A 24995-nucleotide genomic window follows, 5' to 3' on the forward strand; every position below is an offset into this window, starting at 1 on the left:
AAGCAGCTACTCTATTCCGAACTTAAAAATGGAAAGTGTAAAGCTGGTGGTCAACAAAAAAAGGTTTAAAGATTCTCTCAAGGCAAATCTAAAAAAATGTAGTACAGTGGTACCTCGGGTTACATACGCTTCAGGTTACATACGCTTCATGTTACAGACTCCGCTAACCCAGAAATAGTGCTTCAGGTTTAGAACTTTGCTTCAGGATGAGAACAGAAATCGTGCTCCGGCAGCGCGGCAGCAGCAGGAGGCCCCATTAGCTAAAGTGGTGCTTTAGGTTAAGAACAGTTTCAGGTTAATAACAGACCTCCAGAACGAATTAAGTACTCAACCCGAGGTACCACTGTATAAACACCAACAATTGGGAAACACTGGCCTGCGAGCGCTCCAATTGGAGAACAGCCTTTACCAAAGGTGTCATGGGCTTTGAAGACACTCGAACTCAGAACGCAAGGGATAAACATGCTAAGAGGAAGGCATGCTTGGCAAATCCACACTGTGATCAACTCCTGCCTGGAAACCAATGTCCCAACTGTGGAAGGACGTGTGGATCCAGAATAGGCCTCCACAATCACTTACGGACTCACTTTCAAAACTGTGTTTATGGAAGACAATCTTACTCGGCTACGAGTGATCGCCAAAGAAGAAGATACAATGCCAAAATTTGGTGCCCCCACCTCTCACCTTCCATTCTACAGACCTTCAAGCAGAGGACTGTCTCCTGCAAAGTAGGGTATGTGGACACCCTGCAGAGAAACAAGATACTGCCCCAAGACCCCAGAACAGAGGGAAATGGCGGGGCATGTATAAATGACAGCTATCATTGTCGTACATTGCGCTTTAACCGTTTTAAGTGAGCGCCACAGTGGGGTTCCCTTGAATTGCATCAGCTCGTCTTCTGTTTAATTCATGTTCTGCAGAAACAAGGCCAAAACGGAGTGATCAGATTTCCAGAGGGATAAATGGACGTTCACCAATTCCAGAGACCCAGAGGAAAGAGGAAAATGATGGATGGTACTCTGGTGAAACCGGGCCAGTGTGAGCCACCAGCCTTGCAGAAATTTTGTCAAACCTTTCAGGGCAAAATGTACACTGCAATTATCCATTTTAGTAGGAAAACGCCACTTTCCAGAACTGTTGTCTAATTTGTATTTAAAAACCAAGTGTGTGTGTTTGTGTGCTGTTAATCTGAAGGGAGTGGAGAGACGTTGCTTTAATTTACTTATTATTATTATTTTTTTTTGCAAAGTGAAGATAGCTTAGAAATATCCCCTTGTGTTCTTTTAGCACTTGCAGGCAGTGCTTTTCTTTTCTCCTAAAAAAATGTTTAGGGGTACTCTCATTTTCCTACTCATATTGAAATAGTGCCCATCAATGAGGCCAAACTTAGATTTACAAAATGTTTAGGGGTACAGTCATACCTTGGGTTACAGATGCTTCAGGTTGTGTTTCTTCGGGTTGCAGACTGCCGAAACCTGGAAGTATCGGAACGGGTTACTTCTGGGTTTTGGCGGTCGTGCACACGCAGAAGTGCTAAATCGCGCTTTGCGCATGAGCAGGAGCACCAAATCGCAATCCGTGCGTGCAGAATGCACGTTCGCAACCCGAGTGTCCGCTGTATGCGTATCTCTGCGTCCCCCCCCCCGGGAAAAACTACTGCTTGCAGGTGTCTAGAGGCTGTGTGGATCCAACTCTGTGTCTCCTTTAGAGCCAGCCCGCCAGTGACACAAGGTGTGGCCGTTGCCTCAGGTGGCAGATCTGGAATAATAAATAATAATAATAATAATAATAATAATAATAATAATAATAATAATAAAATTACTTATACCCCACCCATCTGACTGGGTTGCCCCAGCCACTCAGAGTGGCTTCCAACATATTAAAAACACAGCAAAACATTAAAAACTTCCCAATACAGTGGTACCTCAGGTTACAGACGCTTCAGGTTACAGACTCCGCTAACCCAGAAATATTACCTCGGGTTAAGAACTTTGCTTCAGGATGAGAACAGAAATTGTGTGGCGGCGGCAGGAGGCCCCATTAGCTAAAGTGGTGTCTCAGGCTAAGAACAGTTTCAGGTTAAGAACAGACCTCCAGAACAAATTAAGTTCTTAACCCGAGGTACCACTGTACAGGGCTGCCTTCAAAATGGCTTCCTCTGCCACTGCTGTCCACCTCCTCCTTAGAGCCTGTCCGGCACAATGGCCACTTCCTCCATGCCCAACCAATCCTTTTGCCATGACCTCTTCTGAGCCCGCCCTCTGGTGGAGGCACTTGGGGGTGCTGTGGGGGAAGGAGGGGTTTTGAGTTGTGGGGAGGCAGGTGAGGGGGTGGGCAAGGTACAAATGGAAGGAGTTTGGCCAGGTGTGGGGATGGGCAACAAGGCAGGCCGAGTGAGCCCAGGTGGTTGTCTTTGAGTCTATATAGCAATATATTTGTATCAAAATGGCACCTCATCTTTTAACAGCGGCTCGTTTGTTAATTTCAGCAAACTGCAAGAAAGCAATAACTCCCCCACGGTAGAGGAATGGATTGTGAACCTTTGGGGTGTTGCATTGATGAAGATGGGGAGAGTTAGAGAGGGTAGGACAAAAAGCAATCTGTTCATAGAGGAGCGGACTGTATTTGGTATGCCCCACGGAGGACCTTAAGGTCCACAAATCACATTTTGGAGGTCCCAAGTCACAAGGTGGTTAGATTGGTCTCAACTAGGGCCAGGGCCTTTTCAGTCGTGGCTCCGACTTGGTGGAACGCTCTGTCACAAGAGACCAGGGCCCTGCAGGACTTGACACCTTTCCGCAGGGCCTGCAAGACAGAGCTGTTCTGCCTGGCCTTTGGTTTGGACTCAGTCTGGCCCTTATGTTTCCCTCCCTTTATGGTTTTGATCTATAGGCTACTTTTAAAATGTGGCTGTCTTTTAAATTTCATTTTAACCTGTATTTTAAATTGGTTTTTTTCCTATTATGTTTTTACTGCAATTTTACTGGTGTTAGACACCCTGAGCCTGGCTCTGGCTGGGGAGGGGGGGTATAAATAATTTTTAAAATAACAATAATAATAATAATTATTATTATTATTATTATTATTATTATTATTATTATTACTATTATTATTATTATTTTATTTTTCATGTACTGAAGTAACAAAGGACAAGAAAACAGACAACCTTTTATTATACTGGATGTATCCCAACACGTATCCATTTCTTTATTTTATGTATTATTTTGTTTGGGATTTGAGAGCTGTATATCTGTGATGCTTTAATAAAGGAAAACACGGTGAAAGAAAGAGAAAAAAATATTGGTATTTTGGGTAGGCTGTGCAAAAGAACAGCAGGAGCGATTCATTATTTCCTCTCTCTCTCTGCCTTTGAATGGCAGGTTTGTTTACTTTGGTGATCACAGAAGTAGGGGGGGGGGCTCAGTACCACAACCACCAGCAGAAATCAAACCTTCAAGCTCAGAATGTAAGCATTTATTCTGGAAATCGATGTATTCATTTCAGGAGATTGCTCCTCCTTGTCTCAATCAATGAGAGTTCAGTCCCAGGTAAATGCCCCATTTTGGAGAAACAGTACGAGGGACTTGAGAGAGCAGTCTGGATCCTGCTGGAAGGAAAGGGAGAGGCAATAAGTTAACAATTTTACGACCTCTTCATGATCAGGGTGGATATTCGCGTATAGAGAGAAGTGTGAAATCGGGTTATTTTTGTATTGCATTACGACTTAGGACGTCCTTCTATCTATTACCCGAAGCACATCAATACTAAGCTGCTTAAAAACTCACTGTTGCTGAACTTCAAGACATATAGCAATTTCTTTTCAGTTCCTTGGTGAGATCTTGGGCACTTTGGAATATAAGAACAATAGGAAATTGCCTCACGTAGAGTCACTTTGTCGAGTTCAGTATTGTCCACACTGATTGGCAGCTGCTCTTCAGGCATTTTGGCAGGACATTCGCAGCCCGACCTGGAGACCCCAAAGACCGAGGCTGGGATCTCCTGTGTGGAAAAGAGGTGTTCACAGGGTTCAAGAACTTTGTGGGTAGTTGTAAGGGTTGCAAGCAGAAAATTTGGGGGTGTGGGAGAGACATTCAATTGCACAAAGAGAAACCCTACCGCTGATGCAATGTTCACCTTTAGGGCTCTGCTTGACAGATCAGAAGGTCGGCGGTTCGAATCCCTGCGACGGGGCGAGCTCCCGTTGCTCGGTCCCTGCTCCTGCCAACCTAGCAGTTTGAAAGCATGTCAAAGTGCAAGTAGATAAATAGGTACCACTCCGGCGGGAAGGTAAACGGCATTTCCATGCGCTGCTCTGGTTTCACCAGAAGCGGCTTAGTCATGCTGACCATATGACCCAGAAAAACTGTCTGCGGACAAACGTCGGCTCCCTTGGCCAGTAAAGCGAGATGAGCACGTAACGTAGGACACAGGTGGTGCTGTGGTCTAAACCACAGAGCCTAGAGCTTGCCGATCAGAAGGTCGGCGGTTCAAATCCCCGTGACGGGGTGAGCTTCCGTTGCTCGGTCCCTGCTCCTGCCAACATAGCAGTTCAAAAGCACGTCAAAGTGCAAGTAGATAAATAGGTATCGCTGTGGTGGGAAGGTAAACGGTGTTTCCATGCACTGCTCTGGTTCGCCAGAAGCGGCTTAGTCATGCTGGTCACATGACCCAGAAGCTGTACGCCGGCTCCCTCGGCCAATAAAGCGAGATGAGCGCCGCAACCCCAGAGTCATCCGCGACTGGACCTAATGGTCAGGGGTCCCTTTACCTTTACCATGACCTTGACTACAGCCCAAAGCCTACTGCAAACGACTTGCATATCTGATTTAGTTCAACTTTCTACCTACCGCTGGAGTAGCTTATTATGCCAAAGAAGAAGAAGAAGAAGAAGAAGAAGAAGAAGAAGAAGAAGAAGAAGAAGAAGAGATTAAGGATGACAACTTGGAAAAAGAAATCATAATTATTATTTTTGCTGATGACCGCCTGATTTTTCAATAGCTCATTAAAAAGACGCAAGGCAAAAAGGTAGCAAACTGTGATAGCTATTAAGTTGTTTGAAGAAGCATCAACAGAGCCAGGAAGGGAGGAATTTACTGGCAATACACATTTTCCAGCCCCCCCCCCTGTTTTTTTTTTACCAGCAGTCAATAAATTTGCTGGCAATTGGCAAGTCACTTTTTGATGGTGTTATTGAGGATGTACCAGCAATCAGAGCCAAAACGAGTAACTTGCCCCAAATTTGCAAGTCTAATGCTGCCATTGGAGAAGATACTAAAATATGATTCCCTCTCCGCTTTCCCAAACCCTTGATTGCTTCCGTTCCCTTCATTTTCATCTTGGTTTGCAACTGATAAAGTGTGACTTTGCAAATCTCAGCGGAATATCTTGGGAACAAAAGTGGATAATGACACAAACATGTATTATTTATAATATGCCGGGGATGTAGATATTTAAATAGAAGGGGGGGGGGAGGAATCAACTTGCCAAAAATCACGAGCAATAAAAGAAGTCTCAAATGAAGCCAAGAAAGAATCATAAATGAGAAGAAAATTAGACTCTCTTTGGACAGGAAGGCTCAGAAAATGTTACAAAATTGTGAGCTGAGATGAAATTCACACAGGATTATCAACCTCATATATCCAACATGCTTAAGTCTAATTAATGCATGAAGGTGTTAAGACATAGAATCATAGAATCATAGAGTTGGAAGAGACCACAAGGGCCATCGAGTCCAACCCCCTGCCAAGCAGGAAACACCATCAGAGCACTCCTGACATATGGTTGTCAAGCCTCTGCTTAAAGACCTCCAAAGAAGGAGACTCCAACACACTCCTTGGCAGCAAATTCCACTGTCGAACAGCTCTTACTGTCAGGAAGTTCTTCCTAATGCTTAGGTGGAATCTTCTTTCTTGTAGTTTGGATCCATTGCTCCGTGTCCGCTTCTCTGGAGCAGCAGAAAACAACCTCTCTCCCTCCTCTATATGACATCCTTTTATATATTTGAACATGGCTATCATATCACCCCTTAACCTCCTCTTTTCCAGGCTAAACATGCCCAGCTCCCTAAGCCGTTCCTCATAAGGCATCATTTCCAGGCCTTTGACCATTTTGGTTGCCCTCCTCTGGACACGTTCCAGTTTGTCAGTGTCCTTCTTGAACTGTGGTGCCCAGAACTGGACACAGTACTCCAGGTGAGGTCTGACCAGAGCAGAATACAGTGGCACTATTACTTCCCTTGATCTAGATGCTATACTCCTATTGATGCAGCCCAGAATTGCATTGGCTTTTTTAGCTGCCACGTCACACTGTTGGCTCATGTCAAGATTGTGGTCAACCAAGACCATAGAGTAAGGTGTCCTGCCAGACTTAGCTACGTCACCCCCCTCACCTTGGGAGAAAGGGGGAACAAGCCTTTGTTCTTCTGTTCAACCATGTGAACCCTACCAGTAAGGAGGTCTAAGCTGGATGCTCCAAGCTCAGACCGTGTGGCTTAACCAAGCCATCCTTGTGTTTCTATACAAACAGTTTTGAAACATTTACCACTTTGGAACCTAAGGTTTACTGCCTGTGTTTTCTTGCTGCTGTATGGAAAAGCACATGAATCTGACCTTTGAAGAGTTTGTAAGTAAACCATTTTTAATTTACCAAACATGTGGTCTCTTTCTATGCAAAGGGGAACTTTGGAAGCTACTTAGATGGGGATATTTTAAAGGTCTAACAGCCTATATTTCCATGCTTTGCTGCATTTTTTGTGATTTAAAATTTCTGCTGGTGTTCTCTCGCCAAAGAATACTTATCACCCAGCAGAATAACAAGAAAAGTGTAATTCCTCTTGGTGAAAAGGCAAATAAATGAATCAGCTCAGACAGGATTTTTTTAAAATTTAAGATCCTGGAATCTATTTTGAAGGACTCGTTGCTTCCCACAATGAGCACACATATTTTTTCTTGCTGTTGCTCTGGGTTAAATAGGTTAAGTTGGTTTCTGAAACACAGAAAGACCCTACAAAACTTGCTTCCCAGATGAATGCCAATGTCACAGGTAGCAATACCTCCATCACAAGAAGTCCTCCTTTGGTTTGCTTTTGAATCCATCAAGAGAGAGTTGTCTACCTATAGCTTCACCTTGCCTAATATGTCTACTTTCTTGACAAAGATCCCATGGCCGATGCCAGCTTCCACCAATCTCAGCATGTTGTTGGACTACAACCCCCATGATCCTCAAGCTCCAGCATGACCAGTGCTTAAGGACGATGGGAGTTGTAGTCCAACATCTGGTTCACATCACATTGTCTATCTTGGCTTGTTATCCTTTATATCCTGGGGAGAAAACAGCAAAGACCTGATGAAGAGAGCACATCAGAGGTTATATTTTCTGAGAATCCTCCAGAAAAATAATATCTCAAAGGACCTGTTGATGGCATTTTACCATTGTACTGTTGAGAGTATACAGTGGTACCTCGGGTTAAGTACTTAATTCGTTCCGGAGGTCCGTTCTTAACCTGAAACTGTTCTTAACCTGAAGCACCACTTTAGCTAATGGGGCCTCCTGCTGCTGCCACATTGCCGGAGCACGATTTCTGTTCTCATCCTGAAGCAAAGTTCTTAACCTGAAGCACTATTTCTGGGTTAGCGGAGTCTGTAACCTGAAGCGTATGTAACCTGAAGCGTATGTAACCTGAGGTACCACTGTATTAACTTATGGTCTGTGTGTGTGGTTTGGGAGCTGCATGGTCAGGGAAAAAACAATGCTGTCCAGAGTTGTAAAGACTGCGGAGAGAATAATTGGGTGCACTCTTCCCACCTTGGATCAAATCTATGCTTCCAGGTGCCATAAGAAAGCTGCAGAGATAGTGCAGGATAGTGCGCACCCTAGAAATGGTCTCTTTCAGCTTCTGCCTTCAGGGTTATAAAGACTAGGACTAGCCACCTGAGAAACAGTTTCTATCCAAATGCGATTTTGGTTTTAAACGTAGTGTAAGGTAGTCTTTATGTAAGTATATTGTATTCAATGACGGGGAATCAGAGTTTTTAGCGGCTAACCAGGCTGGGATAGCAGGATTGTGGGTTTTTGAATGTCTGATGTAGATTTTTTCAATTTTGTTGTTCTGTATGGGACAATGACAATAAAGATTATTGTATCGTATCGTATAAATTTTTTGTGACTGTACAGGAATAAGGCACATGCTACCGAATAAGTAGAGATTTCATTTCACTTGAAGTAGCACTCCCCACTTCTTCAAATTAACGCCTCCCCTCACCAAAATCCTCTTCTAAACATATACTAGGGGAAAACTACAGTGCGGTATAATGGTTTGGGTGCTGGACTATGTACCTGGCGACCAGGGCTCAAATCTCCACTCAGTCACATGGAGATGAAGCGCACTGGGTGACTGTAGGCCAGTCACAGTGTCTCAGCCTAACCTCCCTCACAGGGTTGTTGTGGGAATAAAACGGGGAGGAAGAGAATCCTCTTTGGGGGAAAGGTGGGGTGGAAATGCAATAAAAATAAAAATTCTGCCTTGGCCAGACCATATCTGGAATACCGTGTCCAGTTCATAGCTGTCCACCTTTCCCTTTTCTTGTGAGGAGTCCTATTCGGAATAAGGGAATTTCCCTTTAAAAAAGGGAAACGTTGACAGCTATGGTCCAGTTCTGGGCACCACAATTTAAGGGGGATGTTGAGAAGCTTTCACCAATGGGGCCTCCAATATTTTTTTTGTCCATAATCCCCCCCCATGGGTTGTACAATGGTACCTCGGGTTACAGACGCTTCAGGTTACAGACGCTTCAGGTTACAGACTCCACTAACCCAGAAATAGTACCTCGGGTTAAGGACTCTGCTTCAGGAGGGGAACAGAAATCGTGCTCAGGCGGCGCGGTGGCAGCGGGAGGCCCCATTAGCTAAAGTGGTGCTTCAGGTTAAGAACAGTTTCAGGTTAAGTACGAACCTCCGGAACGAATTAAGTTCTTAACCCAAGGTACCACTGTAATCCAAAAAAAAAGGTTGCAAACCAGGACACACACTTCTGGGTTTGACATGTTTGTAATCCACAATGTATGCAAACCAAGATGTATGCAAACCAGGGTACCACTGTACTACAAAAACACACAGTTACATGTAAAAATGTTACATTATTACAAAGTTACGCTGTGGGTTAAACCACAGAGCCTAGGACTTGCCGATCAGAAGGTCGGCGGTTCGAATCCCCGCGACAGGGTAAGCTCCCGTTGCTCGTTCCCTGCTCCTGCCAACCTAGCAGTTCGAAAGCACGTCAAACTGCAAGTAGATAAATAGGTACCGCTCCGGTGGGAAGGTAAACGGCATTTCCGTGAGCTGCTCTGGTTCGCTGGCCTCATGACCCAGAAAACTTTCTGTGGACAAACGTCCACTCCCTCCGCCAGTAAAGCGAGATGAGCGTTGCAACCTCAGAGTTGGCCATGACTGGACCTAATGGTCAGGGGTCCCTTTACCTTTACCTTTACTAATATATAGAAATCAGTATCACACCCTCTCTCTCAGCCTCCGGTTTCTCAACATGGCTCCAATCAAGCTCTCAGCTTACCAACAAAAGCCTCACAGCGAGATACTGAAAACAGTGGGCGTCTCCCGAGTCTTCCACTCTAAAATTGCTTTTTATGGGCATTCCCTCAGGCTGTCCACAGCTGTGCCCCATGCAGCTGCACACGCAGTTCCAAGGACAGCAGCGGAGTTTCCCAGGTGGTCCAGAGGATGGGGCAAGGCTTGGACAGCCACCTGCCAAGGGCTCTTCAGTTGTGATTCCTGCTGTGCCGCGGGTTGGACTAGATGATCCTTAGGGACCCTCTTCCAATTCTAGAATTCTATTAGGGTTGCCACCTTTGTTCTGGCAAAATACAGGACAGGGCGGGGCTGTTGTGGGGATGACCTCCACCCCGAAAAAAAGTCTGGTGCTGAAGTGACTTCAAAGCAATCCATTGCCATGTATTGCAGCCTAACAGGGTGGCCCCTGGGGAATTTGTCACACATAAACATGACTTTGTAAATCTGTCTGTGCTTGGCGTTGCTGTTGTTGTTTCGTCCTGTAGTCGTGTCCGACTCTTCGTGACCCCATGGACCAGAGCACGCCAGGCCCTCCTGTCTTCCACTGCCTCCGCAGTTGGGTCAAACTCATGTTCGTAGCTTCAAGAACACTGTCCAACCATCTTGTTCTCTGTCGTCCCCTTCTCCTTGTGCCCTCCATCTTTCCCAGCATCAGGGTCTTTTCCAGGGAGTATTCTCTTCTCAGGAGGTGGCCAAAGTATTGGAGCCTCAGCTTCACAATCTGTCCTTCCAGTGAGCACTCAGGGCTGATTTCCTTCAGAGTGGATTGGTTTGATCTTCTTGCAGTCCATGGGACTCTCAAGAGTCTCCTCCAGCACCATAATTCAAAAGCATCAGTTCTTCGGCGATCAGCCTTATTTATGGTCCAGCTCTCACTTCCGTACATCACTACTGGGGAAACCATAGCTTTAACAATACGGACCTTTGTTGGCAAGGTTGGCAAGGAACTTTGTCCACTTTGTGGATCACTGCCTTGTCATGGAGAAGGGGCTTGAATAACTCAGAGAAGCTATGAGCTATGCCATGCAGGGCCACCCAAGATGGACAGGTCATAGTGGAGAGTTTTGACCACACGTGATCCACCTGGAGCAGGAACCGGCAAGCCACTCCAGTATCCCTGCCAAGAAAACTCCATGGACAAAGACAACAGGTGCTTGACTTACCCAGAGCTTAAATGCATGACCTTTCACACAGACTTCCACACGCCTGCATTTGGAGAGGATCCCTAACTTGGCACAGAGAGGGAGAGAGAGAGAGAGATGGGGGGCATTTGTCCCCCTAGATCAGGTAAATAAATTAAAATACTTAACTAACTGACCTACTGAGTTACAGATAAGTACCTATTGGTCCGAATATAAGACGTACCCACAAATAAGCCACACCTTTAAAATTCAGGGCGGTAGTTCTGGGAGGCGGGTGCGCAGTTCCGAATAAAAGACACTTTAACTTTTCACAGTCAGAATTTGGAAAAAAAAGTGTGGCTTATATTCGGGCCAATACGGTAGGTTAGGGATGCTGGTGGCACTGTGGGTTAAACCACAGAGCCTAGGACTTGCTGATCAGAAGGTCGGTGGTTTGAATCCCCATGATGGGGTGAGCTCCCGTTGCTCAGTCCCTGCTCCTGCCAACCTAGCAGTTCGAAAGCACATCAAAGTGCAAGTAGATAAATAGGTACCGCTCCAGCGGGAAGGTAAATGGCGTTTCCGTGCACTGCTCTGGAAGCGGCTTAGTCATGCCGGCCACATGACACAGAAGCTGTACGCCGGCTCCCTCGGCCAATAAAGCGAGATGAGCGCCGCAACCCCAGAGTCCTCCGCGACCGGACCTAATGGTCAGGGGTCCCTTTACGGTAGGTTCTGCCAAACCACCCCCCATTCCTGCCTATGCCCATGGAGAGACAATATCTGAAATACAGCTGTAACAATACAGGACGTAGCATTTTACATTGAAATAGGGGACAATCCTGTATTATGAAGGATAGCTGTCAAGTCCTAAATTTTGTAATTCGATGATTCAATGCTAGACACGGCGCCTGTTGGCCAAGCCCGCGAGGTGGCGCCTGCGAGCCGCGCCTCCCTCTTTGTCGCCCCCCAGCTCCCCCCCCCCCCAGCATCGCACGTGGTCCACCACCTCCCAGCTGAAAAGCCTCGCGCCGCCTCACTTTCGCTCTCACTCTCACTCTCGCCCGGCCAACGTGGACCGCGCCGCGGGCGCAGCGCCTGCCCAGGGCGCCGGACCAGACCCTCCCGAGCCCAATGCGCGCTCTGGGCATCCCGTGGCTCCGAGAGCGCCGCTCGGAGCGTCCGCAGGGAGCCGGTTGCGCGGGCTGAAGCGGGGCGAGGCCCGGCTGCCCGGGACGGAGGAGGAGGAAGAAGAAGAGGAGGAGGAGGAGGAGGAGGATGACTGCCAGGGACGAGCCTAGTTGAGAAGCGGGCAGCGCCCTTTCCTGAGCTGCAACGGAGGAAGGAGAGGGCGGATCGGTGCCCCAGCGCACGGATTCTCCCGGAGCAACGTGGGGAGGGTCAGGTTCTCTCTCGGATCTGTGCCTCTACCCCGCTTCTCCAGCCCCCGGTCTCCAAAGCTGCGTTGCCCAGACTGGGGAGTGGGGCGCAAACCTGCCCTTGGTCCGCATCCTCACGTACAAAAGACCCGCGTGTCGCCTTCCCGCGCTTGCTGCGTCCGGAGAGGGCGCGTGGGCGTGTTGCAGGATCTAACAGAAAGGCGAGTTCTAGCTGGAAAGCAAGGGAAAGTCCTCGAGTCCTGTCCGGGGGGATCTGGCAAAGAGACTCGGATCGCGCCACTCCCGGATCCCTGCTTCCGAGGGAGGTCTCGCGCCGGAGCCGATGCGGAGCAAGCCCTGAGTTTCGCGGCGCAGAAGGAAGCGAGGAGACACCCTCTCTGCGCCTCCTTTGGGAAAACAGGGTGGGAGGCGCTGGGTGAGCGATCCTTCTCCGCCCGACGGCTCCAAGGATCCTTTGGGGCGGCTCCACTTTGTTTGCAAAGAGCCGGACTTGGGAGGGGCGCGTGGACTCGCCCCACTCGTGATCGCGCCGCGTGGCTCGCAAGTTCGTAGGCGCGGGGGGCACTGTGAAACTCCTTAGCGCGCACGGGTATATATATGTGTGTGTGCGTATTTTTCCTGCTGAATTTGGAAGATCCACTAAACTCTGAGGCTGAAGCTGTGCGGGAACACCCCAGCTCCTTGTTACAACCTCCCCCCCCCCCCCCAGGCGCACACACAACAAAGATTTTGCTGTTTTACGGCTCCCTCCGCCCGGGTACTGTTCTAAGCGCAGACTCAACAACCGGATCGGAGGATTGAAGATTCCTTATCTTCTCTCTGTCTCCCCCCACCTCTAAAATAATTTGCAAGGATGTCTTTTTACCACCGAGGGAGCGCCTCCTTCCTTCTGAGCAAGCCACAATAGCTTGGGGGAAAGCACCCCCCCTTCACTTTGCTCTTTACTGCATTCCGAAGTCACTCCGATTTCTCGGAGAGGAACAGTCCCGACTGACTTAAAGGCGTTGTTTTCGAGATCTGAGGCTTGAGGGTCTTGGTGGAATACGGAGTGCAACGACATTCCCCCCCTCCCCATCCTAGGCAGGCGATCCCGGAGCCACTTGGGCCGCCGGCACCATGTCTAAGGTGGCGACTCCGTCCGGATCCGCACCTGGAGCCGGGGCGTCGGCGTCGTCGGCGCCCGGCTCGGAAAGTTGCGCGGCGGGTGTGGCCGAAGACCTCTCCAAGGTGTCGGACGAGGAGCTGCTGAAGTGGACCAAGGAGGAGCTGATCCGGAGCCTGCGCAAGGCGGAGTCGGAGAAGATGAGCGCCATGCTGGACCACAGCAATCTCATCCGCGAGGTCAACCGGCGCCTGCAGCTTCACCTGGGCGAGATCCGGGGACTTAAGGTACACACCTGGGAGAGAGGGGATGGAGAGGGGAGGCCAGGGAGGGAGTAGTCCAATTTCTGCCGGGTGTCAGAGAGGTAGGATGTTTCTGGCTTCCCAGCTCTAGGAATCACAGCTGGGGAGAGAGGTCTGGTTGGCCACTGGGAGAATATCCTGGATGCAGTTCCCTCCAAGAATTCTTAAAAATGTAGGAGCTAGCCGACCTGACTTGGAAAAGTCCGTGACCAGGAGGAGGAGGATTATCAGGAAGAATGGACGGAATTTAAAGGATATTTAGTTAAATATGTTAAGTTAAATTAACTGGAAAAGCTTGCAAATACCAGATAGGCCTAGGATTTAAATATGTAATGGGATGAATTAATATGTTTAATGCTGAATTGGAAAGAAAGAAAGATGTTAAGTGATTAAGTTAGTTTTATAAGAATATTGGTTTTGGAAAACCGTTAAAATGATATACACTGAAATTCAACCAGGGGGGTACAAGGAAGTCACTTAACAATGTTACTAAGTTTGGTTCCAATACGGTTGAGATTTATGTTTGTTTGTTTGCTTATTGATTTTTTGGAAAATCAATAAAATTTTTCAAAAAAAAAAAAGAATTTTTAAAAATGTCTTCAGGTGGAGAATCCAAATGGCATCCATCTCTCTCACTTGCTTCCCACTGCGAAGTTCTCCTTTTGAATTACTGAACAGCTGCTGGGAGACTTTCCACCCGGGAGATTCATCTGTCTCCCATTCTGTCGTCTCCAAAATCTGCCAGCTGAGATTGGTTTGCCTCATGGTAGTGTTGTCTTTGCCTCTTTGCCGTGAAAACAATGTTTCCTTGGTCTTAGATATCAGCCATACCTCTCCAAAAAGAAACAAACAGTTATTGCTTTGATTGCTAGGACTCACAGAATCGTAGCATTGGAAGGGATCCCGAGGGTCATCTAGTCCAACCCCGTGCAATTCAGGAATCCTACCCTGGGTGGGCTTGAACCACCAACCTTCTGGTTAAGAGCCAGGCACTCTGACCTATTGCGCCGCAGAGGTGCCTCAGTCCCAGAGCATGTGGAGTAAGGTTAATGTGTAACCTTTGAGAATGTGCAGAGTGCAGTCAGCACTGAGTGATGGGTTAGGAACAGCTTAAGGTCAAGTGAGGTACATGGCTGAAGTAGGGATTTGAACGCTGGTCACCCAGGTCCTAGTCCATGACTCTAACCACTATGCCACACTGCCTCCCAATGCATGTTGGAGAATGTCCCTTGGAGAATGTTCAGAGGTCAGGAGGTGATGGTCTAGTGCATTGGGGGCAGTGACCGCCTACATATGTCTCCCCTCCCTAATTCCTTGAATGCAAATAGACCTAATGGACGCCTCAGTTCTTCTTCCCCTACCCCTGAAGGCACCATTTCTTCCAGCCATTGTAGAAGATGAATCTTCCTGGCCATCTTCTGGCCTTCAAAAACTGATTTTTGGCATATCCCCTGTAAATGTGTTGCATATAGATTATGATTTTGGGGCATTATGAGTACTTGGACACTGTCTCCATTTAACAGATCCTTGCCCCCCGCCTGGAAAGTTTATCAGATGTCAAGCTGATTACTGGTTAAACTGGAAAGAGACTCTGTGAGTAGAGTCGGGTGCGGGGTGCCCTGAGTCTTTTGATATTCTTGCTTCATGGTTTGGACCCACAGCCTTGAGCCCCTGGGAGAATAAGGAGAGCCCTGCTGGCTCAGACTGGAGGTTATAGATCAGGCTTCCTCAACCTCGGCCCTCCAGATGTTTTGAGACAATTATTATTATTATTATTATTATTATTATTATTATTATTATTATTTATACCCTGCCCATCTGGCTGGGTTTCCCCAGCCACTCTGGGCGGCTTCCAGCACAATATTAAAATACAGTGATGCTTCAAACATTAAAAGCTTCCCTAAACAGGGAACAGACTACAATTCCCATCATCCCTGACCACTGGTCCTGCTAGCTAGGGATGATGGTAGTTGTAGGCCAAAAACATCTGGAGGGCCGAGGTTGAGGAAGCCTGTTATAGATAATAGAATCCTGGACTTGGAAGAATCCTGAGAGTCATCTAGTCCAGCCCCCTGCAATGTGGGAATATGCAGCTGTCCCTTATCAGGATCGAACCTGCAACCTTGGCGTTATCAGCAGCACGCTCTAAATGAGCTATCCAGGTCCATTTTCTCCCACATCCTGTTTCCTAAAACAGCCAACCAAATGTCTCTGGGCCACCTGCAGGCAGGGCATGAAGGCAGTAGCCCTGTTCTGGTGTTGCTCCCCAGCAAACCAATGTATACTGCCTCTGAACTTGGAGGCTCTGTTGAGTTGTCCTATGCACCAGGGACAAACTCATTTTCAGAGTGCTTATCCCTTCCTAGCCAAATCAGCATTATCCATGCACAAGAGAGAGGGGCTGGCAGGCCTGGGGTGACCCCAGGGTTTGCAGAATTGCCCCCCTGAAAAAAACATAGGGGGTAAAATCTGTTTTAGAAACCGCCTCATAGGAGTGAGTATGCTGAGGAACTGCTGCAGGAGATAGGAAGCGGAATAGAGTATCTTGCAAAAGGGCATGGCTGGCTGCTTGGAGCACTGAACGGGAGTATTCCACGCTGCACCATTTTGTTGCAGGTCCCACTTATCATGACTAACTGTTACTTTATTGCCAGAGCGAGGGCTTTACTATTAGGAACTTTTTTTCCATCTAGGGAGAAAATCCACTTTGGAATCCATTATCGGAATCCTTAATGCACAGTGGATTTTTTTTGCAGGAGATGATGCCTGAACATTGTGTCTGCTTAAGGAGCTTCTGCCTGCAAGAATTTCTCCACCGTAGAATTTGCATTGCCACATGATCTTCTTTTTTCATAATTAAAACATGTGTCCTCTTTGCCTATTCCACCCTGGAGGAAAGATGCCCTGTTGGAATGGGGTGTTCGTTGGCTGGCCCAGGGGAGGTGGGAATATGAGGGGCACTTGGAAAGACTGATAATGGACGGCAGAAAAATATTAGCACCAAACCAGGGAAATCTGTGGCAATTGGGAATGTTGCTCTGGTTTCGCTTATTGCTTACCACCTTGCCCTTCCTCTAAGAAACTTCTCTGTCTGCCCCTTGCGTCAGTCTCTGACATTTCCGGTCCAAAAAATGTCTGGATGGAAAAAAACCCTCCTAGCCTGGCATTCTGAAGAGCCAACAGCCTGAGTCTATATAGAGCATCTTCCCACTTTTATGTGGTCCAGCTTAGATGCATGGGACTAGACCTGCTTAGCCCCAGCAGCTGAAATGAGGCAGTGCAGTGTGGTGGTTCGATTCAAGTGTCAGGCAGAGCTGGGAACCCCAGATTCTGTGAACCCCAGATTCAGCTGTGAAGCTCACGGGGTTAACTCGGGCCAGTCATTTTCTGGGTTGTTGTGAGGCTAAAGGAGGGGATTTTGTGTGTGTGTGTGGAGAGCTATGTGATGTCTCAATCTTTTGGGGGAAAGGGTTGAATCGAATTTTATTATTACGATCACAGACCAGTTCTGGCTCACTTTCAATATCAGGAAAATCATAAAACACAACAGGAATACGTTGAATTGCAATTGGGTATAACAGAGACAATTCAGATATAGCGGCAGTTAAAAATCTTGATCACTAAAATATAACCTAAAATTGTCATTTAAAACCTTAATCATTTTGGTAGTACAGCTTGTTCCCTAAGTTTTATGGCAGTCGCACAGAATTTGGCCACCCTTAGCGTGATCTCTAGATCCTTGTCCTCTACCAGGAGTTTTAGACATTGAAGTTTGGACCCATTTGGAGGGGGGAAAGGATTAATAAACGTGATGGTGATGATGACGACGACAAGAAGTACCTCTTATTTCTGCACTGTTTGAGCAACATCCAGCCACCTGTGGTCCTCTGCAGTTTATGTTCCCCCAATACTTCCTTCCCACCCTATGGTGTTTAAGTCATGATTGAGTGGAGATAGCTCAGTCGGTAGAGCACAAGACTCTTAATCTCATGGTTGTGGGTTTGAGCCCTACTTTGGGCAAACAATTCCTGTATTGCAGAGGGTTGGACCCTCGGGTTCCCTTCCAACTCTACAATTCTACGATTGCCCTTAAAAGGTAAAGGGACCCCTGACCATTAAGTCCAGTCGTGGCCGACTCGGGGGTTGCGGCGCTCATCTCACTTTATTGGCCGACGTCCAGCTTCTGGGTCATGTGGCCAGCATGACTAAGCTGCTTCTGGTGAACCAGAGCAGCGCACGGAAATGCCGTTTTACCTTCCCGCCGGAGTGGTACCTATTTATCTACTTGCACTTTGACGTGCTTTCGAATTGTTGGTTGGCAGGAGCTGGGACCGAGCAAAGGGAGCTCACCCCGTTGTGGGGATTCGTACTGCTGACCTTCTGATCGGCAAGTCCTAGGCTCTGTGGTTTAACTCACAGCACCACAATTGCCCTTACATCCCACCTTTTCCCCCAGTGAGATCCAAGGTGCCATACATGGTTTTCTCCCATCTCATTTAAATGCCACAACATCCCTGCGAGGTAGGTTCGCCTGAGAAGCAGTGCCTGTCCCAAGGTCATGCAGTGAGCTTCATGGCCGAGTAGGGATTCGAACCCTGCTCTTAATAGCACCTGCGTAAATCCAGGAAAGGAACTGTGGTCCGCAAAGAGTCAGCTTCTCCCCATTTAAATAGTTCCTCCTCTGGGTTGTGGGTTTGAGCCCCATGTTGGGTAAAAGATTCCTGCTTTGCAGGGGGTGGAATAGATGACTCTTGTGGTCCCTCCCAGCTCTCCAGTTCTTTGATTCCCATGTTGGTGGTTGAGAAAGAGACACCTACACACCACCAGCTTTTTGTAAAGCTCCCCTGTGTGATCACCTGGAGAGAATTCTTGTGCGTTCTGGCGATCAGGAGAGCACACGCCCAACTTGGATGTGTAGACTTTAAGACATGGGTAGGCAAACTAAGGCCCGGGGGCCAGATCCGGCCCAATTGCCTTCTAAATCCGGCCCACAGACGGTCCGGGAATCTGTGTGTTTTTACTTGAGTAGAATGTGTCCTTTTATTTAAAATGCATCTCTGGGTTATTTGTGGGGCATAGGAATTCGTTCATTCCCCCCCCCCCCAATAGTCCAGCCCTCCACATGGTCTGAGGGACAGTGGACTGGCCCCCTGCTGAAAAAGTTTGCTGACCCTGCTTTAAGAAGACTTTGCAAAAAGAAAAGAAAAAGTTTGTTGCTTGCCTCATTGGCTTTTTGTTGTTGTTGTTTAGTCGTTTAGTCGTGTCCGACTCTTCGTGACCCCATGGACCAGAGCACGCCAGGCACTCCTGTCTTCTACTGCCTCCTGCAGTTTGGTCAAACTCATGCTGGTAGCTTCGAGAACAGTGTCCAACCATCTCGTCCTCCATCATCCCCTTCTCCTTGTGCCCTCCATCTTTCCCAACATCAGGGTCTTTTCCAGGGAGTCTTCTCTTCTCATGAGGTGGCCAAAGTACTGGAGCCTCAGCTTCAGGATCTGTCCTTCCAGTGAGCACTCAGGGCTGATTTCCTTCAGAATGGATCGGTTTGATCTTCTTGCAGTTCATGGGACTCTCAAGAGTCTCCTCCAGCACCAGAATTCAAAAGCATCAATTCTTTGGCGATCAGCCTTCTTTATGATTCAGCTCTCACTTCCATACATCACTACTGGGAAAACAATAGCTTTAACTATAGGGACCTTTGTTGGCAAGGTGATGTCTCTGCTTTTTAAAATGCTGTCTAGGTTTGTCATTGCTTTTCTCCCATTGGCTTTTAGCGTGCCACAACTCACATCCTTTAACAGGCTTTTACAAGATTGCAAGATTTTTGTCCTGATCTCCCCGCCATAGCCCTCTGATGCAGTTCCAGTGGTCCGCTCTCCTTGTTGCTTCTTGCCTAGTCCTATCCAGCTTCACACCACTTCTGTTTACACTAGTTCCTTCTGGTGGGTTGTGTATGTGCGGCAAAAGAAAGGAAGAAAAGTCATCTTTGATTGCTTTGCAAATGATTAGTGGATTGCTGAGTTAATGGGCCATATGGATTATTATTTATGGTGCTGGAGGAGACTCTTGAGAGTCCCATGGGCTGCAAGAAGATCAAACCTATCCATTCTGAAGGAAATCAGCCCTGAGTGCTCACTGGAAGGACAGATCCTGAAGCTGAGGCTCCAATACTTTGGCCACCTCATGAGAAGAGAAGACTCCCTGGAAAAGACCCTGATGTTGGGAAAGATGGAGGGCACAAGGAGAAGGGGACGACAGAGGACGAGATGGTTGGACAGTGTTCTCGAAGCTACCAGCCTGAGTTTGACCAAACTGCGGGAGGCGGTGGAAGACAGGAGTGCCTGGCGTGCTCTGGTCCATGGGGTCACGAAGCGTCGGACACGACTAAACAACAACAAATGGATTATTATGTGTGCTGTACCCTAATGCAGTCCCCACTTGTCAAGAAAGGCAGAGGAGAAGAAACTGTGGAAAGGAAGGTGGAAAAAAATATATCTTCACCCTCCTCCCTCCCCAGAAAAGCTCTTTCCGGGTGGTTATATTTAGTGACATCCCCGGCTGACTATTGATCCAGCCGGCGGAGGAGGGATATAAAACTTTGAAATGATGCACTCAATTGACCCGGCGACAAGCAGGGCAGCTGGGAAAAGGAAGGGCGAACAAGGAACGGCTGCCGAACTTCGCACTTGGGTCATTTCAGGAGACCGAGGAAGCTGCCCATCAGAGCTCAGGAGTGCCTACACTGGTTGGCAGCAGCTCTCCAGAGTTTCAGGACTAGGGGGACCTTCCTAGTCCTTTCTGGAGATACCCTGATATTGAACCTCTGATGCTCTGCATGCAAGATGCTCCTCTGTAGGCTATTTTTTTTCACCTGTAAAGGGGGAAATTTGGAGAATCTCTTGGAGTGAAAAAAGCAGTTTGCAGAGGGCAATTTTGAACGGGAAAATTTTCAAAGGGTTAAGTAGTCCATCTTCTGGATCACAGTAGGGGAGGTAAATGTTACATTCTCCCCTCCACACTGGCTGTGATCCTGATAATTCTCTCCGCTTACAATGATCCTGGTAATTATTAACCCCTTGATGTGCTCCTGGGGACGTGGGTGGCGCTGTGGGTTAAACCACAGAGGACTTGCCGATCAGAAGGTCGGCGGTTCGAATCCCCGCGACGGGGTGAGCTCCCGTTGCTCGGTCCCTGCTCCTGCCAGCCTAGAAGTTCGAAAGCACATCAAAGTGCAAGTAGATAAACAGGTACCGCTCTGGCGGGAAGGTAGACGGCATTTCCGTGCACTGCTCTGGTTCGCCAGAAGCGGCTTAGTCATGCTGGCCACATGACCCGGAAGCTGTACACCAGCTCCCTCGGCTAGTAAAGCGAGATGAGCGCTACAACCCCAGAGTTGGTCATGACTGGGCCTAATGGTCAGGAGTCCCTTTACCTTTACCTGATGTGCTCCTGATTTTTATTAGCTTTCCTCCTGTTTATGCCATTTTAAAACACCTTCACACTAAAGGCTAAGGCAGGGGGCGGCAATTATTTTTAGCCGCGGGCTGGTCCACTGTCCCTCAGACCTTGGTGGCAGGAGAAGCAGCACCGGGGGGCGGGAAGCTGGAAGAAGAGGCAAGGCGGGCAAGCAATCCTCACCCCCAGCCCCAGCCACTGTGCTTAACTTCCCTGGGGCTGCCACCACCACCACTGCTGCTGTTTCTTGTGGTCAGGCAGTGAGCTCGTCCGCTTCGCTCTCTGGCCCACAGGAGCACCAGGGCGGCAGTTGGGGGGGTGGAAAGATGAGCGGCGCAAAAGGGCTGGCTCCGGAGAGGGGCTACTTAAAATGGTGCTCAGCCAGCTCAGCCCAGTCCCCTTCCTCCTCTAGGCAGGGCGAGGAGAAGACAGGAGGAGGGAGGGAGGAGGCGCCGCCATTGTGTGTGTGACGGAGAGGGGGGGGAAAATGGAATGGCGCCAGGGAAAAAATGGCGCAGCCCGAGCGAACAGAATCTTCACGCCGATCCACAGACAGTCCGCTGGCTGGATCCTGAAGGCAATTGGGCCTGATCTGACCCTCAGACCTTAGTTTGCTGACCCCTGGGCTAAGGCATATTTATTTTTTATTTTTTAATTATTTTTTTATTAATTTTCAACGTATCATTTTCAACAATAATTAAACATACAGTGGTACCTCGGGTTAAGTACTTAATTTGTTCTGGAGGTCCGTTCTTAACCTGAAGCTGTTCTTAACCTGAAGCACCACTTTAGCTAATGGGGCCTCCTGCTGCTGCTGTGTCACCGGAGCCCGATTTCTGTTCTCATCCTGAATGAAAGTTCTTAACCTGAGGTACTATTTCTGGGTTAACGGAGTCTGTAACCTGAAGCGTATGTAACCTGAAGCGTGTGTAACCTGAGGTACCACTGTACTTTAACTTCTTATACAATTTTTTTTACTTCCATCAATCACATCTGAAAATTTTCCAATCTAATTACAGTGGTGCCTCGCAAGACGAAATTAATTCGTTCCGCGAGTTTTTTCGTCTAGCGAATTTTTCGTCTTGCGAAGCACGAAATCCCATAGGAATGCATTGAAATTCAATTAATGCGTTCCTATTGTCAAAAAAAGTCCAAACAAAGCCAAATTTGGTACAACAAGAGTTTATTAAGTGCTCTTTAAAGTCACACATACTGTAAAGAGCATTTCAAAATTCAAACCCAGATTTTTTTTAAAAAAACAGCAGAGTGGCCCAATGGTCACAGAAAATCATAAAAATGCAGAAAAAACCACACAAGCTTCCAGATTCTTGCAAACCCCTCCCCAACTGTTCCCCCAGTCACCCAGCACACAGAAATTCAAACCCAGAATTTTTTTAAAAAAACAGCAGAGTGGCCCAATGGTCACAGAAAATCATAAAAATGCAGAAAAAAACCACACAAGCTCCCAGATTCTTGCAAACCCCTCCCCAACACCAAGTCCTTGAATTCCAAACACCCCAACTCAAAATCCAACCCCCCCCCAAAAAGTTTTAAAAGTTTAACTTACCAAATGGCTGCAAAAGAAGTTTTGGAAAAGCTTCAAAAATCACCAAAGTCTTCAAAAACCTCAAAAAAGGCTACCACACCGCTTGCTATGAGTTGCTCCTTGAAGTCAAGTCGCAACTGTACAGTATTAACGGTTTTAAGAAAAAGGAAACAAACTTGCAAGACGTTTTCGTCTTGCGAAGCAAGCCCATAGGGAAATTCGTCTTGCGAAGCAGCTCGAAAAACGGAAAACCCTTTCGTCTAGCGAGTTTTTCGTCTTGCGAGGCATTCGTGTTGCGGGGCACCACTGTACTTAATTTACATTTCTTATTTTCATTATTACATTTAAATCTCATATCTAATACCTCTCTTCTTTGCAATATTTCATATATTTCTCCTTACAAAACTTCTTGTAGCCCTACTAGCGTAATTTGTTGATTACAATTGCTCTTCAAATAGTTCGTATATTTCTTCCAATCTTCTGTAAATCTCTGGTCCTGCAGGTTTCGAATCCTTCCTGTCTTTTTATCCAATTCTGCATAGTCCATTAATTTTATCTGCCGTTCTTCTTTCTTTGGTATTTCTGAGCCAACAATACTTTTGCCGCTGTGGGCTAAGGCATATTTAACATCACTAACACCAAAGTTCAGTCCCCGTATTGGACAACTGCATATTCCTATATTGCAGGAGATTGGAGTAGATGAACCTCAGAGTCCCTTTGAAGGAATGGGTTTCTGTGCAGTCAGTTTAAAACTGACTCGAACCCCGCCTCCCCCTCTGCGTTGCTCCCGGACGGGAGGGAAGGAAGTCAAATGACACCGAGGGTTGGTTCCAAGAAAGAGTTTATTCTGCTCTCCGGATAGCAGAAGGCACTTGCGTGGTCAGTCCACAGCAAGTCCAAAGAAATGAGAAATTTCATGCAGTATATATATCCTCCAGGCACCCTCTCCCCCTTCCCCAGAAATCCAACCACGTCAGCAGTACGCAGGTTGACATCACATATGTTCCTGCTCTGGTATTCTTAACCATAAAAGGGTATTCCTTCCTGTACTTCTGACCATAAAAGGATCTTCCTGTTCCTACTCTTATCTTGGAGCAAGAGGTCATCATCTCCGAGAACACACTCTGGCACTGTTCCCAGACTGGGTCTGTGCGTTTTTGTGGTCAGGACGTAAGATAAGGCACAGACGTGTCTTCTCTGTTCTACTGGTACAGTCAAGGCTTTGCTTGCCGTCACAAACTGATAAAGGAGAGGGCTCTGAGCATTTGTTTATACAGCTGAGCCTTTTGACTCAAGAGCTCAAGTTTATGCATTTTAGAAATGCTAAGAAGAAAAGGGGGGGGGGGTTCGAGTCAGTTTTAAACTGACTGCACAGAAACCCATTCCTTCACCTTCTGTGATTCTGCTTTTGCCGCAAGTCTTGGCCGCAGCGCTGTGCAGACAGGAACTGTATTCTAACCCCACTTTCCTGGGAGTAAGCTTAATTAAATTCAATGGGGATTAGAGATGAGAGCTAATTTTGTGCTGAAAGTCATGCTCCCAGCTCCCTGTAGTCCACCGATTTCAATAGATCTACTTTTGAGTATAACTTGGTGGGATACTAAGAAGTTAAGCCAGGCTCTCCTGTACAGTAGTTTGCAAATTCTGCTTGGTTTTTTCCCTCCTCACTGGAGTCTTGAAAGGTTTTGATAGAAGAGGGGAAAAAGAGGGATAAGCCTCAATTCCTACCTCTGGCTCTCCTGATATTGTTCTTTCTCCTAGAGAAAAAAGGTAGGTAGCTGAAGATTTATTTAACTCTGTAGCTGGAAGACAGGCTAAATCTGTTCCTCTACCCATTTTACAAGGAAGATAGAAAAGCTTCATAGATTTTTCTTCCTAAGGGTGGACTGTTGAGTTAAGCTCGCGTTTTATCACCCACTGATTATTCTTCCTGGAATTCTTTCTACAAAAGGATAGTCACTGGTATTATATATTTTTTTTTATAAACCTTGACTGTACTGAGTTTGTGTTGGCCCAAAATATATTTCTGCAGTAAAGGCCAGCGGTCTGCAGCTTAAAAGGAACCCTAAAGATGGACTATCCTGACTTTTTTGTTTGTTTCGAAGATGCAGTAGAACTTCCTCTGGAGTGATTCTAGCACACTGGCGGCCCAGTTTGCACTTTCAAGTAGCAAAACATCATTTGCAACAATCCTCTAAACATTACGTGCTTTTAAAAGAGTTTTAAATTTAATTTTCAGTGATTGATTACAATTTCTACAATTCAAGATGTACCGTATTTTTCCGTGTATAAGACGACCCCTATTTTTTAAGCCCAAAATTAAGAAATTAAGTTGTTTAGCTTTTTGTGGGGTTGGGGTGGGGAGGGCGGGGTATAAATAAAAATTTACTTGCTTGCTTACTTACAGATGTCAAGGAAATAAACAACTATTTGTCTTTTAGAAGACACCTGAAAGCAACCCTGTATTGGGAAATGTCTAATGATAAA

General features: G+C 47.1%; 1 protein-coding gene across 7 annotated transcripts in view; it reads left to right on the forward strand.

Moving 5' to 3' along the window:
- Positions 1-11747: 11747 nt before the first annotated feature.
- The window catches only part of CCDC85A (coiled-coil domain containing 85A), a 154204-nt gene continuing 140956 nt past the window's right edge, over positions 11748-24995 (forward strand). For 3 of the 7 annotated variants that reach the window (XM_083605338.1, XM_083605340.1, XM_083605339.1), the window contains exon 1: positions 11749-13492. In XM_083605338.1, the coding sequence (XP_083461464.1) occupies positions 13220-13492 (273 nt within the window). In that variant the 5' untranslated portion in view covers positions 11749-13219. Of the gene's footprint in view, positions 13493-24995 lie in introns of all 7 variants that reach the window. The other 4 variants (XR_014545841.1, XM_083605335.1, XM_083605336.1 and 1 more) reach the window with 3 other exon arrangements.

Source organism: Podarcis filfolensis (genome assembly GCF_964270895.1).
Source record: "Podarcis filfolensis genome assembly, chromosome: 3".
NCBI classification, from domain to species: domain Eukaryota; kingdom Metazoa; phylum Chordata; class Lepidosauria; order Squamata; family Lacertidae; genus Podarcis; species Podarcis filfolensis.